We start from the raw sequence: 17,374 nt of genomic DNA on the forward strand, positions 1-17,374 counted from the left end.
AATCCCCTCTCAGAACCAAAACAGTGAGGTCATTTTTCCGCATTGGTTAAACGCCATAATAGTGAAACAAAAGTACATGCTGAGCATGTGATTTTATCACTATTGACAATGCATATCTATGTGTTTACTCCCACAAAGGTACTGCTGGTCCTGAGTGGAAACTGCTGCTGACTTAATCAGCAGTGTTAGTCGCTGTTTTTGTTCGGGACCAGCAGTTCTATGCGGCTCCTGAGCTGGGCTTTACTTATGTTATTAAACTATTTGCGGGAGTTAAACACACAGATTTGCAGTGTCAATGGAGATACGACATGATCTTACCAATGAGAGCATGTAATATTCCTACTATAATAAGCTCTGTAAGCTGGTTGTAATTGAATGGTACATTTATCTGTGATTGCTACACTACCAAAACAGGAAGAAAAAAAATTAATATAGTGTTCAAAATATGTAATTTTGCTATTCATGAGTGCTCCTTGCGGTTTATTAACAAATACTCAATTCTAATGAAAAAGTATGCGTTTTACTATGGGATAATACAAAACAGTATATTCTTACCTTGTAATGGTGCATTATAAAGAGATGGGTCTATAGCAGGTATATTCTGTGGAGTAGCTGGTTGGTTAATCGTGTTGCTTCCTACACCTACAAACAAAAAGAATAAAAACCATCACTGCTTAGTATATTTTTGATAAAAAAAAAAAAAAAAAAAGGTGAAATGACCATATTTACTGTAAAACTGCTTTTCAGTCTTTTGGACACGTGTCAGGAAAAAGGCAAATCGGACAGTTTTGCTTTCGCTTTCACAAATCTGCTCCTATTTCTAACTCATCCACAATGGAATGGAATTGTGTAGTAACTAAAAATGTTAAACAAATTAGAACTATTTGATATTCTACAAAGCAGCCACCCTTTGCCTCTACCTGCTTTACAGTCTCTTGGCATTCTCTACACTATCCTCATGAAGTAGCCACCAGAGATACTGCCAAGGTGTTCCCATATATGCTGGGAATTAGTTGGATACTTTTCCTTTACTCGCCGTCCCAACTTATCCCAAACCATCATGTTTGGGTTTAGGTCAGGCCAGGGCATTTCATAAAGCACATTGTCATCTCTAAATTGCTGATTGGTGGATAAATTCACCCACCAATAAACAAGCGTTGTCCAGGGTTCTGAACCAACAATTGGCTGGCTCCTTAGCTTAGAAGGGGATGCCTTCTTTTTCAAGTAAAGATAACAAGAGAACCAAGAAAAATTGATAATAGGAGTAAATTAGAAAGTTGCTTACAATTGCATGCCCTATCTGAATCACCAAAGGAAAAAAAAAAAATTGGTTCAGTGTCCCTTTAAGTGTTCCTCAATTCTAAGTAAATTGTTATGGTGTCACCAGCAGAGTAACCCCACACCATGATACCTCCATACCCATGCTTCATGTTGGGAACCAAACTACATCCCTCCACCTTTTCTGTATATCAGAACGATAGGTTGGAATCAAAATCTGATTGGTCTGATGCCCAATGCCTTTGCTCCTTGGCCTACGGACGACTCTTCTACCTTAGTAGTGGTTTCTTTACAGCAATTCTACAATAAAGGATTGATTCACTCATTCTCTTCTGAACAGTCCTGTTTGCAGTTAGAACCCAGAGAAGAATGTATTCGGTCTATAATCTGAGATGTTCTTAATTGCCAATTTCTGAGACTGGTGACTATGATAAACATATCCTGTGCTGCAGATAATTCTTCATCTACCATCCCTGTAATGATCATCATATTTCCTCATTGTGCTTAATTTTTTTTTTTTTGACAAACCTCACATGAAGAAAACTGACTGATTGCTGACCATAATTTTTTTAAACTAATGATTGACTTCCAATTCTGTTTGATAAATTGAGCTATTATTCCCATATTATGGAATACTACAATACGAAATGATGACCTTCTACTTAGAAAATGGCTATTTAAGAAACACTCTACCTTGTCACAATACAAATGATTGGCTTTAGGTGTTAAAGGAATAGTCTAGACAAATTTAAACTTTTATGATTCAGATAGAGCGGGCAATTTTAAGCAACTTTTTAATTTACTCCTGTTTTTTTCTTCTTTCTCGTGGTATCTTTATTTTAAAAGCTGGAATATAAGCTTAGGAGCCGGCTCATTTTTAGTTCAGCACCTGGGTATCGCTTGCTGTTTGGATGGCTACATTTAAATCAGCAAGCACTAATCAGGTGCTGGACCAAAAATGGGCCGGCTCCTAAGCTTACATTCCAGCTTTTTTAAATAAACATTCCAAGAGAATGAAGAACAATTGATATGAGTAAATTAGAAAGTTGCTTATAACTGCATGCTCTATCTGAATCATGAAAGTTTAATGTTGACTAGAGTATTCCTTTCATGAGATAAGATGTTTTACAAATAAATGGTAAACGTGTGCCTTTAAAATGATGATTATCTCCATTTCTATATTTCACTGTAGTTCTTAATGGAAGCTAATTGTTGGAGGTGCATGTCAAAAAGCTATTTTATAAACCAATTAATACATAGGCATCAACTTCTCAGTTTATATATTAGTCTACCAAACTAATTTCAAACATGTAAGAATAAGCTGTAAAGGGACAATAAACACCTTGTAATTAAAATACATTTCTGTTGTGTATAGAATACCATATCAGCCATGTCTCAATTTTTTTTAAACATATTAATAGAAAGGTCAAAAATGAAATGTGCATGGAGCATTTCAATTTGAAATAGAAGCATTTTTTGCAATATACTTCCATTAGTAAAAATGTTTCTAATAAAAGTTGTTACTGTTTTTTTTTTTTCCTCAGCCACATATGCACATATCCTGTGAAGGCCCATGCACCAGTATTCAAACACTGCACCTTCTCAGAGAGCTGGCAGAATTGTGTATTGCTTCTTAAGATATCATTTCTGTCACAAAAGCCACTGCCGACTCTCTGAGCAGGCATGGTGTTTGAATACTGGTGCACAGGCCTTCACAGGATAACATAATTTATGTAAGAACTTACCTGATAAATTCATTTCTTTCATATTGGCAAGAGTCCATGAGCTAGTGACGTATGGGATATACAATCCTACCAGGAGGGGCAAAGTTTCCCAAACCTCAAAATGCCTATAAATACACCCCTCACCACACCCACAATTCAGTTTAACGAATAGCCAAGTAGTGGGGTGATAAAAAAAGGAGTAAAAAGCATCAACAAAGGAATTTGGAAAAAATTGTGCTTTATACAAAAAAATCATAACCACCATAAAAAAAGGAGGTGGGCCTCATGGACTCTTGCCAATATGAAAGAAATTAATTTATCAGTTCTTACATTAATTATGTTTTCTTTCATGTCATTGGCAAGAGTCCATGAGCTAGTGACATATGGAATAGCAATACCCAAGATGTGGAACCCCACGCAAGAGTCACTAGAGAGGGAGGGATAAAAATAAAAACAGCCATTTTCCGCTGAAAAATTTAATCCACAACCCAAAATATAAGTTAATTCTCATAAATGTGAGGAAAAAAACTTAAATCAAAAGCAGAAAAATAAAACTGAAACAGCTGCCTGAAGAACTTTTCTACCAAAAACTGCTTCCGAAGAAGCAAATACATCAAAAACAGAATTTATGCTTACCTGATAAATTTCTTTCTCTTAGAGGTGTATTCAGTCCACGGCTTCATCCTTACTTGTGGGATATTCTCAATCCCTACAGGAAGTGGCAAAGAGAGCACACAGCAAAGCTGTCCATATAGCTCCCCTCAGGCTCCGCCCCCCCAGTCATTCGACCGACGGTTAGGAGAAAAAGGAGAACCATAGGGTGCAGTGGTGACTGTAGTTATTGTAAATTAAATTTGAACCTGACTTAAAAATCAGGGCGGGCCATGGACTGAATACACCTGTAAGAGAAAGAAATTTATCAGGTAAGCATAAATTCTGTTTTCTCTTACTTGGTGTATTCAGTCCACGGCTTCATCCTTACTTGTGGGATACCAATACCAAAGCAATAGGACACGGATGAAGGGAGGGAACAAGTCAGGTAACCTAAATGGAAGGCGCCACTGCTTGCAAAACCTTTCTTTCGCTGCCTTACAAATCTGTTCAACAGAAGCCTCATTCTTGAAAGCCCATGTGGAAGCCACAGTTCTGGTGGAATGAGCTGTAATTCGTTCAGGAGGTTGCTTACCAGCAGTCTCATAAGCCAATCGGATGATGCTTTTCAGCCAGAATGAAAGAGAGGTAGCAGTCGCTTTCTGACCTCTCCTCTTACCAGAATACACAACAAACAAGGATGATGTTTGTCTGAAATCTTTAGTTGCTTTTAAATAGAACTTTAAAGCACGAACCACATCAAGATTGTGCAACAGTCGTTCCGTCTTAGAAACTGGATTAGGGCACAGAGAAGGAACAATGATTTCCTGGTTAATATTCTTATTAGAAACCACCTTCGGAAGGAAACCAGGTTTAGTACGCAAAACAACCTTATCTGCATGGAACACCAGATAGGGTGAATCACACTGTAAAGCAGATAATTCTGAAACTCTTCGAGCAGAAGAAATAGCTACTAAAAACAAAACTTTCCAAGATAATAATTTGATATCTATGGAATGCAAAGGTTCAAACGGATCCCCTTGAAGAACTGAAAGAACTAAATTTAGACTCCATGGAGGAGCCACAGGTCTGTAGACAGGCTTGATTCTCACTAAGGCCTGTGCAAACGCTTGAACGTCTTGTACAGCTGCCAGACGCTTGTGTAACAGAATAGACAGAGCAGATATCTGTCCCTTTAAGGAACTAGCTGACAGACCTTTCTCCAAACCTTCTTGGATTAAAGACAATATCCTTGGAATCCGAACTTTACTCGAGTAACCCTTGGATTCACACCAACAAAAATATTTCCGCCATATCTTATGGTAAATTTTCCTGGTGACAGGCTTTCTGGCCTGTATCAGAGTATCTATAACTGATTCAGAGAACCCCCGCTTAGCTAGGATTAAGCGTTCAATCTCCAAGCAGTCAGTTGCAGAGAAACTAGATTTGGATGCTTGAAAGGACCTTGAATTAGAAGATCTTGCCTCAATGGCAGTTTCCATGGTGGGACCGATAACATGTCCACTAGGTCTGCATACCAAGTCCTGCGTGGCCACGCAGGCGCTATCAGAATTACCGAAGCCTTCTCCTGTTTGATTCTGGCTATTAGCCGAGGGAGAAGAGGAAACGTTGGAAAGACATAAGCTAGACTGAATGACCAAGGCGCTATTAATGCATCTATCAATGCCGCCTTGGGATCCCTGGATCTGGATCCGTAAAGGGGAAGTTTGGTGTTCTGACGGGACGCCATCAGATCCAACTGTGGAATGCCCCAAAGCTGGGTCAGCTGAGCAAAAACCTCTGGGTGAAGTTCCCACTCCCCCGGATGGAAAGTCTGACGACTTAGAAAATCCGCCTCCCAGTTGTCTACCCCTGGGATTTGAATTGCAGAAAGATGGCAGGAGTGATCCTCCGCCCATTTGATAATCTTGGATACTTCCTTAATCGCTAGGGAACTCTTTGTTCCCCCCTGATGATTGATGTACGCTACAGTCGTGATGTTGTCCGACTGAAATCTGATGAATTTGGCCTCTGCTAGTTGAGGCCACGCCTGGAGCGTGTTAAAAATCGCTCTCAGCTCCAAAATGTTTATCGGGAGAAGAGATTCTTCCCGAGACCATAGTCCCTGAGCCTTCAGGGAGTTCCAGACCGCACCCCAGCCTACCAGACTGGCATCGGTCGTGACAAAGGTCCACTCCGGTCTGCGGAAACTCATTCCCTGAGACAGGTGAACTTGAGACAACCACCTGAGAAGAGAGTCTCTGGTTGTTTGGTCCATTTGAATTTGAGGAGATAAATCTGCGTAATCTCCATTCCACTGTTTGAGCATGCACAGTTGCAGTGGTCTGAGATGGATTCGGGCGAAAGGGACTACGTCCATCGCCGCAACCATTAAACCAATTACTTCCATGCACTGAGCCACGGAAGGCCGAGGAATGGAATGAAGAACTCGGCAAGTATTCAACAGTTTTGACTTTCTGACCTCTGTCAGAAAGATTTTCATTGCTACCGAGTCTATTAATGTTCCCAGAAAGGGAACCCTTGTGAGCGGGGACAGAGAACTCTTTTCTACGTTTACCTTCCACCCGTGAGACCTTAGAAAGGCCAGAACGATGTCCGTATGAGCCTTGGCTCTGTGAAAAGACGACGCCTGTATCAATATGTCATCTAGGTAAGGTGCTACTGCAATGCCCCGCGGTCTTAGTACCGCCAGAAGGGACCCTAGCATCTTTGTGAAAATTCTGGGAGCGGTGGCCAACCCGAAAGGAAGGGCCACGAACTGGTAATGTTTGTCCAGAAAGGCGAACCTTAGGAACTGATGGTGATCTTTGTGGATAGGTATATGTAGGTACGCATCCTTGAGATCCACGGTAGTCATATATTGACCTTCCTGGATCATCGGCAAGATTGTCCGAATGGTTTCCATCTTGAAAGACGGAACTCTGAGGAATTTGTTTAGAATTTTTAGATCCAGGATTGACCTGAAAGTTCCTTCCTTTTTGGGAACTACGAACAGGTTTGAGTAAAAGCCCAGTCCTTGTTCTGCAATTGGAACTGGGTGTATCACTCCCATTTTTAGTAGATCTTCTACACAGCGTAAGAACGCCTGTTTCTATGTTTGGTCTGAAGACAAACAAGAAATGTGGAACCTTCCCCTTGGGGGAGAGTCCTTGAATTCTAGAAGATACCCCTGAACAACTATTTCTAATGCCCAGGGATCTGGAACATCTCTTGCCCAAGCCTGAGCAAAGAGAGAAATTCTGCCCCCTACCAGATCCGATCCCGGATCGGGGGCTACCTCTTCATGCTGTCTTGGTAGCAGGCTTCTTGGCCTGTTTACCCTTATTCCAGCCCTGCAAGGGTCTCCAGGTTGCCTTGGGCTGGGAAGCGTTATCTTGCTTTGCGGCAGCAGAGGTTGCGGCAGGTCCGCTCTTGAAGTTGCGAAAGGAGCGAAAATTAGCCTTGTTTTTGGCCTTAAACGGCCTATCTTGTGGAAGGGCATGGCCCTTGCCTCCAGTGATATCTGAAATAATTTCTTTCAGCTCTGGGCCGAAAAGGGTTTTCCCCTTGAAGGGAATATTTAACAGTTTTGTTTTGGACGACACATCCGCCGACCACGATTTGAGCCAAAGCGCTCGTCGCCCCACGATGGCAAAACCTGAGTTTTTCGCCGCTAGCTTAGCCAATTGGAAAGCGGCATCAGTGATGAAAGAATTAGCCAGCTTTAAAGCGTGAATTCTATCCATAACCTCATCGTATGAAGTCTCCCTCTGGAGCGACTCCTCCAGGGCCTCGAACCAAAAAGCCGCTGCAGTAGTTACCGGGATAATGCAGGCAATTGGTTGAAGCAGAAAACCTTGCTGAACAAAAATTTTCTTCAGCAATCCTTCCAATTTTTTATCCATAGGATCTTTGAAAGCACAACTGTCCTCTATTGGTATAGTTGTACGCTTAGCCAGTGTTGAAACAGCCCCCTCTACCCTTAGGGACCGTCTGCCACGCGTCCCGCCTAGGGTCGTTTATGGGGAACATTTTCTTAAAGATAGGTGGGGGAGCAAAGGGTACACCGGGTCTCTCCCACTCCCTAGTCACAATATCCGCCACCCTCTTTGGGATCGGAAATGCCTCAGTGTATACAGGGACCTCTAAATATCTGTCCATTTTACACAATTTTTCAGGGACCACCATGGGGTCACAATCATCCAGCGTAGCTAAAACCTCCTTAAGCAGGACGCGGAGGTCTTCCATCTTAAATTTAAACGCTAAGGAATCTGAATCTGCCTGCTGAGAAACTTTTCCTGTGTCAAAAATTTCTCCCTCAGACAGCCCTTCCCTCACTGCTACCTCTGAGTTTTGTGAGGGTACTACAGATAAATTATCCAAAGCTTCAGATTGCTCATCCTCTGTATTTAAAACTGAGCTATCGCGCTTTCTTGGAAAAACTGGCAGTTTGGATAAAAAAAGCTGCAAGGGAATTATCCTAATTTCTGTAAAGTAATAGGGGCCAATGCGCTAGAGGTACTAGGCATTGCTTGCGCGGGCGTAACTGGCGTAGACACATGGGGGGAGGAAGGAGGACTATCCTCATTACCCTCTATTAAGGAATCATCTTGGGCAGCATTTTTAATTGTCACTGGATGATCCTTAAAATGCTTAGATGTTTTTGCACACTTTAAACATAAATGCAATGGGGGTACTGCCATGGCTTTTGAACATAAAGAACAAGGTCTATCTGAAGGCTCAGACATGTTTGACAGACTCAGACAACAGTAAAATATTGAAAAAACGTTACTGTCTCTTTAAGTATTAAAAAGGCACACACTTTTTTACCAAATCATCAAAAAACATCCGATCTTAATGAAATATTTACCACATGATCCTAATGCCTTGAAATGATTGCACACAAGTTTTCAAATCGTTTAACCCCTTAATGCCCAAACCGGAGCAAAATGAAGTTAATACCCGGTTTAACCCACTAAAGTACTATGCCACAGTCTTTGCTGTGGCTTTACCTTCCTTTAGGGTTAATTGCAGGTGTAAATTAAGCCTCCCTGAAGTACTCCTGTACTCTAAAGGCTCTGCACATGAAGCTGCGTGGAGCTGTGTTGCAAATCAACTGCGCAACTGAGGCGCGAAAATGAGGCCCTCCTCCTTCTTTCTCCAGAGTTATGGGGCCTTCCTGAGTCAGATTAGCTGTCTTATAATATGCCAGTCCCCAAAAAGTGTTTTCAATCGTTTAAAAACGCTTAAAAAATATAAGATTACCTTAATAAAGTAATCGATTTAGCCCATCACAGTGTCTGCCAGTATAAAAGCCCTTAACTAAAGCCATCATTCTATACTGTGTCTCAGAAAATGGCTTACCTTCCCTCATGGGATATCTGTCAGTCTTCTAGCACTACCAGGTCTTGTTAGAAAAAATAACTGAAACATACCTTAAGCAGTATAAGCCTGCAAACTGTTCCCCCCAACTGAAGTTCTCCTGTACTCAACAGTCCTGTGTGGGAACAGCCATGGATTTTAGTTACAACATGCTAAAATCTTTTTCTTCTCAGCAGAAATCTTCATCACTTTCTGCCTCAGAGTAAATAGTACAAACCGGCACTATTTTAAAATAACAAACTTTTGATTGAAGAAATAAAAACTACAAATCTAACACCACATACTCTTTACCCTCCCGTGGAGATGCTACTTGTTAGAGCGGCAAAGAGAATGACTGGGGGGCGGAGCCTGAGGGGAGCTATATGGACAGCTTTGCTGTGTGCTCTCTTTGCCACTTCCTGTAGGGATTGAGAATATCCCACAAGTAAGGATGAAGCCATGGACTGAATACACCAAGTAAGAGAAATGGTAGAATTTAGTAAATGTATGCAAAGAAGATCAAGTAGCAGCTTTGCAAATCTGATCAACTGAAGCTTCATTCTTAAAAGCACAGGAAGTGGAAACTGATCTAGTAGAATGAGCTGTAATTCTCTGAGGCGGGACTTGACCCGACTCCAAATAGGCTTGATGAATCAAAAGTTTTAACCACGATGCCAAAGAAACGGCAGAAGCCTTCTGACCTTTCATGGAACCAGAAAAGATAACAAATAGACTAGAAGTCTTCCTGAAATCTTTAGTAGCGTCAACATAATATTTCAGAGCTCTCACCACATCCAAAGAATGTAAAGATTAGGACACAAGGAAGAAACAACAATTTCTCTATTAATGTTGTTAGAATTCACAACCTTAGGTAATAATTTAAATGAAGTCCGCAAAACTGCCTTATCCTGATGAAAAATCAGAAAAGGAGATTCACATGAGAGAGCGGAAAATTCAGAAACTCTTCTAGCAGAAGAGATGGCCAAAAGAAACAACACTTTCCAAGAAAGTAGTTTAATGTCCAAAGAATGCATAGGCTCAAACGGAGGAGCCTGTAAAGCCTTCAAAACCAAATTAAGACTCCAAGGAGGAGAGATTGATTTAATGACAGGATTGATACGAACCAAAGCCTGAACAAAACAATGAATACCAGGACGTTTAGCAATCTTTCTGTGAAATAAAATGGAAAGAGCAGAGATTTGTCCTTTCAAAGAACTTGCAGACAAACCTTTATCCAAACCATCCTGAAGAAACTGTAAAATTCTAGGAATTCTAAAAGAATGCCAAGAGAATTTATGAGAAGAACACCATGAAATGTAAGTCTTCCAAACTCAATAATAAATCTTCCTAGAAACAGATTTACGAGCCTGCAACATAGTATTAATCGCTGAGTTAGAGAAACCTCTATGGCTAAGTACTAAGCGTTCAATTTCCATACCTTCAAATTTAATGATTTGAGATCCTGATGGAAAAACGGACCTTGAGATAGAAGGTCTGGCCTTAATGGAAGTGGCCAAGGTTGGCAACTGGACATATGAAAAAGATCCGCATACCAAAACCTGTGAGACCATGCTGGAGCCACCAGCAGCACAAACAATTGCTCCATGATGATTTTGGAGATCACTCTTGGAAGAACTAGAGGCGGGAAAATGTAAGCAGGTTGATAACGCTAAGGAAGTGTCAACACATCCCCTGCTTCTGCCTGAGGATCCCTGGACCTGGACAAGTACCTGGGAAGTTTTTTTGTTTAGATGAGATGCCATCAGATCTATTTCTGGAAGCCCCCACATCTGAACAATTTGAGAAAACACATCTGGGTGGAGAGATCATTTTCCCGGATGTAAAGTCCCAATTGTCTATACCAGGGATATGAACCGAAGAAATTAGACAGGAGCTGGATTCCGCCCAAACAAGTATCCGAGATACTTCTTTCATAGCTTGAGGACTGTGAGTCCCCCCGATGACTGACATATGCCACAGTTGTGATATTGTCTGTCTGAAAACAAATGAACGGTTCTCTCTTCAACATAGGCCAAAACTGAAGAGCCCTGAGAATCGCATTGATTGGTAATCTCGCCTCTTGAGATTTCCAAACCCCTTGTGCTGTCAAAGATCCCCAAACAGCTCCCCGACCTAAAAGACTCCAATCTGTTGTGATCACAGTCCAGGTTGAACGAACGAGAGGCCCCTAGAATTATACGATGGTGATCTAACCACCAAGTCAGAGAAAGTCGAACATTGGGATTTAAGCATATTAATTGTGATATCCTTGTATAATCCCTGCACCATTGGTTCAGAATACAAAGCTGGGGAGGTCTCATATGAAAACGAGCAAAGGGGATTGCGTCCGATGCAGCAGTCATGAGACCTAAAACATGCACATAGCTACTGAAGGGAATGACTGAGACTGAAGGTTCCGACAGGCTGCAACCTATTCCAAACGTCTCTTGTCTGTTAGAAACAAAGTCATTGACACTGAATCTATCTGGAAACCTAAAAAGGTTACCTTTGTTTGAGGAATCAAATAACTTTTTGTTAAATTGATCCTCCAACCATGTCTTCGAAGAAACAACACTAGTTGATACGTGTGAGATTCTGCAGAACGTAAAGACTGAGCGAGTACCAAGATATTGTCCAAATAAGGAAACACTGCAATACCCCACTCTCTGATTACAGACAGTAGGGCACCGAGAACCTTTGAAAAGATTCTTGGAGCTGTCGCTAGGCAAAAAGGAAGAGCAACAAATTGGTAATGCTTGTCTAGAAAAGAGAATCTCAGGAACTGATAGTGATCCGGATGAATCGGAATATGAAGATATGCATCCTGTAAGTCTATTGTGGACATATGCCCTTGCTGAACAAAAGGCAGAATAGTCCTTATAGTCATCATTTTGAAAGTTGGTACTCTTACATATCTATTCAAAATCTTTAGATCCAGAACTGGTCTGAATGAATTTTATTTCTTTGGGACAATGAATAGATTTGAATAAAATCCCAGACCCTGTTCCTGAAACGGAACTGGCATGATTACCCCTGATAACTCCAGGTCTGAAACATACTTCAGGAAAGCCTGAGCCTTTACTGGGTTTGCTGGAATGCGTGAGAGAAAAAATCTTCTCACAGACGGTCTTACTCTGAATCCTTTTCTGTACCCCTGAGAGACAATACTCTAAATCCAATGATTTTGGACCGAATTGATCCAAACATCTTTGAAAAATTTTAATCTGCCCCCTACCAGCTGAGCTGGAATGAGGGCTGCACCTTCATGCGGACTTGGGGGCTGGCTTTGATCTCTTAAATGGCTTGGATTTATTCCAATTTGAAGAAGGCTTCCAATTGGAAACAGATCCCTTGGGTGAAGGATTAGGTTTCTGTTCCTTATTTTGTCGAAAGGAACAAACACGATTAGAAGCCTCCTATCCTGAGGCAAAAATAACTCCCTTCCCCTCAGTGACAGTTGAACTTATTGAATCCAACTGAGAACCAAATAATTTATTACCTTGGAAAGAAAGAGATAGCAATTTGGACTTAGAAGTAATGTCAGCATTCCAAGATTTAGGCCACAAAGCTCTTCTAGCTAAAATAGCTAAAGACATAGATTTAACATCAATTTTGATGATATCAAAAATGGCATCACAAATTAAATTATTAGCATGTTGAATCAACTTAACAATGCTAGACAAATCATGATCCGATACTTGTTGAGCTAAAGTTTCCAACCAAAACGTTGAAGCAGCTGCAACATCAGCCAAAGAAATTGCAGGCCTAAGAAGATGACCTGAATATAAATAAGCTTTTCTTAGATAAGATTCAAGTTTCCTATCTAAAGGATAGTTAAAAGAAGTACTCTTTTTCGTAGGAATAGTAGTACGTTTAGCAAGAGTAGAGATAGCCCCATCAACTTTGGGGATCTTTTCCCAAAACTCCAATCTAACTGCTGGCAAAGGATACAACTTTTTAAACCTTGAAGAAGGAATAAAATAAGTACAAGGCCTATTCCATTCTTTAGAAATCATATCAGAAATAGCATCAGGAACTGGAAAAATCTCTAGAATAACCACAGTAGGTTTATAAACAGAATTTAAACGTTTACTAGTTTTAATATCAAGAGGACTAGTTTCCTCCATATCTAATGTAATCAACACTTCTTTTAACAAAGAACGAATACACTCAATTTTAAATAAATAAAAGGATTGTCAGTGTCAATATCTGAGGCAGGATCTTCTGAATCAGAGAGATCCTCATCAGAGAAGGATAAATCAGTATGTTGCCGGTCATTTGAAATTTCATCAACTTTATGAGAAGTTTTAAAGGGACACTCAGGTTAAATTACATTTTCATGATTCAGATACAGCATGTAATTTCAAACAACTTTCCAATTTACTTCCATTAAAAAAATGTGCACAGTCTTTTATATTTACAATTTTTGAGTAACCAGATACTACTGAGCATGTGCAAGAATTCACAGACTATACATATATGCATTTGTGATTGTCTGATTGCTATCACATGGTACAAGGGGAGTGGAAATATACATAACTTTGAAATTTGTTATAAAAAAATCTACTACTCATTTGAAGTTCAGACTAAGTGCTATTGCATTGTCTTGTTATCTTGCATTTGTTGATTATGCAAATCTAATGTGTTGACTGGTCCTTTAAAAGACCTTTTACATTTATTAGAAGGCAGAATGGCAGACAAAGCCTTCTGAATAGAATCAGAAATTCTTTTAAATTTACAGGTATATCTTGTGCATTAGATGTTGAGAGAACAGCAACAGGTAATGAACTACTACTGATGGATACATTTTCTGCATGTAAAAGTTTATCATGACAACTATTACAAACCACAGCTGGAGGTATAACCTCCACAAGTTTACAACAAATGTACTTAGCTTTGGTAGAACTGTTATCAGGCAGCAGGGTTCCAACAGTGATTTCTGAGACAGTATCAGATTGAGACATCTTGCAAATGTAAGAGAAAAAAACAACATATAAAGCAAAATTATCAATTTCCTTATATGGCAGTTTCAGGAATGGGAAAAAATGCAAACAGCATAGCCCTATGACATAGAAAAAAGGCAAGAGGCAAATAGGAATAGGGCCTTAAATAATGAAAATATTTGGCACCAAGTATGACGCACAACAAACAGAAAAATATTTTTTGGCGCCAAAAACGTCCGGAAACAACACACTCGCGTCATAGATGACGCAACCTTGTGAAGGAGTCGGCGTCAACTAAGCCCCCGGAAATGACGAAGTTGCGTCAACAAACAGAACTTTGCACCAAAAAATCTTGCGCCAAGAATGAAGCAATAAACTTTGGCATTTTGCGCCCTCGCGAGCCTAATTCTGCCCGCAAATTTAAAAGACAGTCAATTTGGAAAAAAAACAAAAACTATTCCCCCAGGTAAGAAATACATTTTCATAAAAAATATGAAACTGACAGTCTGCAAAAGGAAATATACTGAAAACCTGAATCATGGCAAATATAAGTACAATACATATATTTAGAACATTATATAAATACATAAAGTGCCAAACCATAGCTGGGTGTCTTAAGTAATGAAAACATACTAACCAAAAGACACCCATCCAAATATAGCAAATAGCCAAACCAGTACTGAAACGGTTATCAGTAGAGGTAATGGAATATGAGAGTATATTGTCGATCTGAAAAGGGAGGTAGGAGATGAATCTCTACGACCGATAACAGAGAACCTATTAAATAGATCTCCCGTGAGGAAAACCATTGCATTCAATAGGTGATACTCCCTTCACATCCCTCTGACATTCACTGTACTCGGAGAGGAATCGGGCTCCAAAATGCTGAGAAGCGCATATCAACGTAAAAATCTTAGCACAAACTTACTTCACCACCTCCATAGGAGGCAAAGTTTGTAAAACTGAATTGTGAATGTGGTGAGGGGTGTATTTATAGGCATTTTGAGGTTTGGGAAACTTTGCCCCTCCTGGTAGGATTGTATATCCCATACGTCACTAGCTCATGGACTCTTGCCAATTACATGAAAGAAATGTGCGTATGCCTCTGAAAAACAGTTATAACTTTTACTAGAAGCATTTTTTCTAATGGAAGTAGATTGCAAAGATGTTTCTATTTCAAATTTGAATGCGCCCATGCATATTTCATTTTTGACCTCTTTTTCCTTTTAACATTATTTTTACTGCAATTATTTTTCAATAGGCAAACCCCACCCACAATTTGCCATATCTGAAGAAGTCAATCTGGGATTTAGTCCACAGACAACAAGGCTTGTCACTATGATAAAGTTAGTATAAAGTAAATTGTTTTGGTGTGCAGTGAGCATGACATATTTACCATATCATTTAACGAAGGGCATTAGGTTGGTTAAAGCCATTTTAAATAAACACCTGTTATTAATACTTACCGTACTTGTGTTAGACATTTAAAATACTACAGCTTTATGGGTAAAATAAAATGTGTTACCTGTGTGGGGAGGAACCTCTGCTGGAGTGTTGGCAGGAGCATGAGCCCCAGGTGGGATCTGAATACCAGTGTAATTTGCTGTTGGAATGTTACTACCACCTGGTATATATATTGAGTCTGATCGCTCAGGAACGTGGTTGGGTGTAGAAAAGCCATAATCTTCATTTTCATCACCTAAAAACAAACACATACATAACGTTTTTTGACATATTCTTAAAAGGACAGTAACGTCCTCATTAAACGTTCATGATTCAGCTAGAGCCTGCAATTTTAAACAACTTTCCACTTTACTTATATTACCAAATTTGCTTTGCTTTCTTGGAATCCTTTGTTTAAAGGGACAGTCAAATCCCCAAAAAACTTTCATGATTTAAATACGGAATGTAATTTTAAACAACTTTAAAAATGTACTTTTATTACCACAGTTGCTTTGTTTTCTTGGTATTCTTAGTTAAAAGCTAAACCTATGCTAATTTCTTAGACCTTCAAGACTGCCTCTAATCTGAATGCATTTTGACCACTAGAGGGCATTAGTTCATGTGTTTCATATAGATAACATAGAGCTCAAGCACGTGAAGTTACCCTGGACTAAGCACTGATTGGCTAAAATTCAAGTCTGTCAAAACAACTGAAACAAGGGGGCAGTTTGCAGAGGCTTAGATACAAGGTAATCACAGAGGTAAATAGTATATTAATATAACTGTGTTGGTTATGCAAAACTGGGGAATGGGTAATAAAGGGATTATCTATCTTTTTAAACAACAAAAATACTGAGGAGTTTTACTATAAACATTGTTGTAAACACTGCTGCCAGATGGCTAAAGGCACATGCACACGACTGAACTCTATTTGTAATAGCAATTTAAACCCTTCAGACTTAAAGTGAATGTCAACTTTCATGATAAAGTGTCCATTTTTTTAAAAAAACTTTTAAAAACAGGGGCACTTCATTCATGAAAATTTACATTGCACTGGATTTTACAAATACTTACCTTCTTCTCCTGAACCGCTGGATCGCTGATCCCACGCCTGCAGCTCCTCTGTACTTTGTCAGCAATGACGAAATCGGCTCTCTCCAATCATGGCTTCCCCCCAGGAGCGTTCATCTGGTGAGGCCACGCAGTGATTGTCATTGCTGTGTTAGTACAGCAGGAAGAAGCAGGCAGGGGGGATCGGCGATCCGGTGTTTCAGGAGAAGGTAAGTATTTGTAAAATCCGGTGCAATGTAAACTTTCATGAATGAAAGTGCCCCTGTTTTTAATAGTTTTTTTTTTTTTAAACGGCACTTTATCATGAAAGTTGGCATTCACTTTAAGAGGCAATCTTTGAAAAAGAATAAGAGAGACATTGTACATTAAAGGGATACTAAACTCATTTTTTTTTGTTCAGATAGAGCAGGCAATTTTGAGCAACTTTCTAATTTACTCCTATTATCAATGTGTCTTTGTTCTCTTGGTATCTTTAGCAGAAATATTAGGACTGAACTTGAACCCACCCCATTGATGGTAGCCAGTCGGGGAAAATAGATATGAAAAAGAAGAAGCTATATTAGAGCAGTCAGTTGCAACAATTTACCAAGTGGCAGATCACAACTGCTAATTGCCATGTTAACCTACTTTTTCTTATTTGTCATAAGACCTTATTACCTTTTATATATGTTAGCAACTTTTATGTAACCTCAAAAGGAACTTACTGAGTTTCGGACTCTTCTCACAAAAAGAGACCGTCTATTTTATGTCAGAACAAGTCCCATGTTTTCAACAAAATTTATTAGACAATACCATGAGGCAGGGCTCGACAAACCCAGGAGCCTGGAAGCCACTGGCTCCTAGAATTTTACCCCTGGCTCCTAACGTTTTGGGTTATTCTCCATATATCTATATACAAATCCCTCTGTCTGGCTCCTAAATATTCTTACTGCCTCCTAATTTTTAAACAGATTTGTCAACAAC

General features: G+C 39.8%; 1 protein-coding gene across 1 annotated transcript in view; it reads right to left on the minus strand.

Annotated features, from left to right (window-relative positions):
* Nucleotides 1-17,374, minus strand: part of VTA1 (vesicle trafficking 1) — a 725,433-nt gene that overhangs the window by 39,011 nt on the left and 669,048 nt on the right. The window contains exons 6-7 of the mRNA XM_053711824.1: nt 15,423-15,596; nt 556-642 (exon numbers count right to left, since the gene is read on the minus strand). Of these exons, the coding sequence (XP_053567799.1) occupies nt 556-642; nt 15,423-15,596 (261 nt within the window). The remainder of the gene's footprint in view (nt 1-555; nt 643-15,422; nt 15,597-17,374) is intronic.

Source organism: Bombina bombina, chromosome 4 (assembly GCF_027579735.1).
Source record: "Bombina bombina isolate aBomBom1 chromosome 4, aBomBom1.pri, whole genome shotgun sequence".
Classification (NCBI taxonomy): Eukaryota; Metazoa; Chordata; class Amphibia; order Anura; family Bombinatoridae; genus Bombina; species Bombina bombina.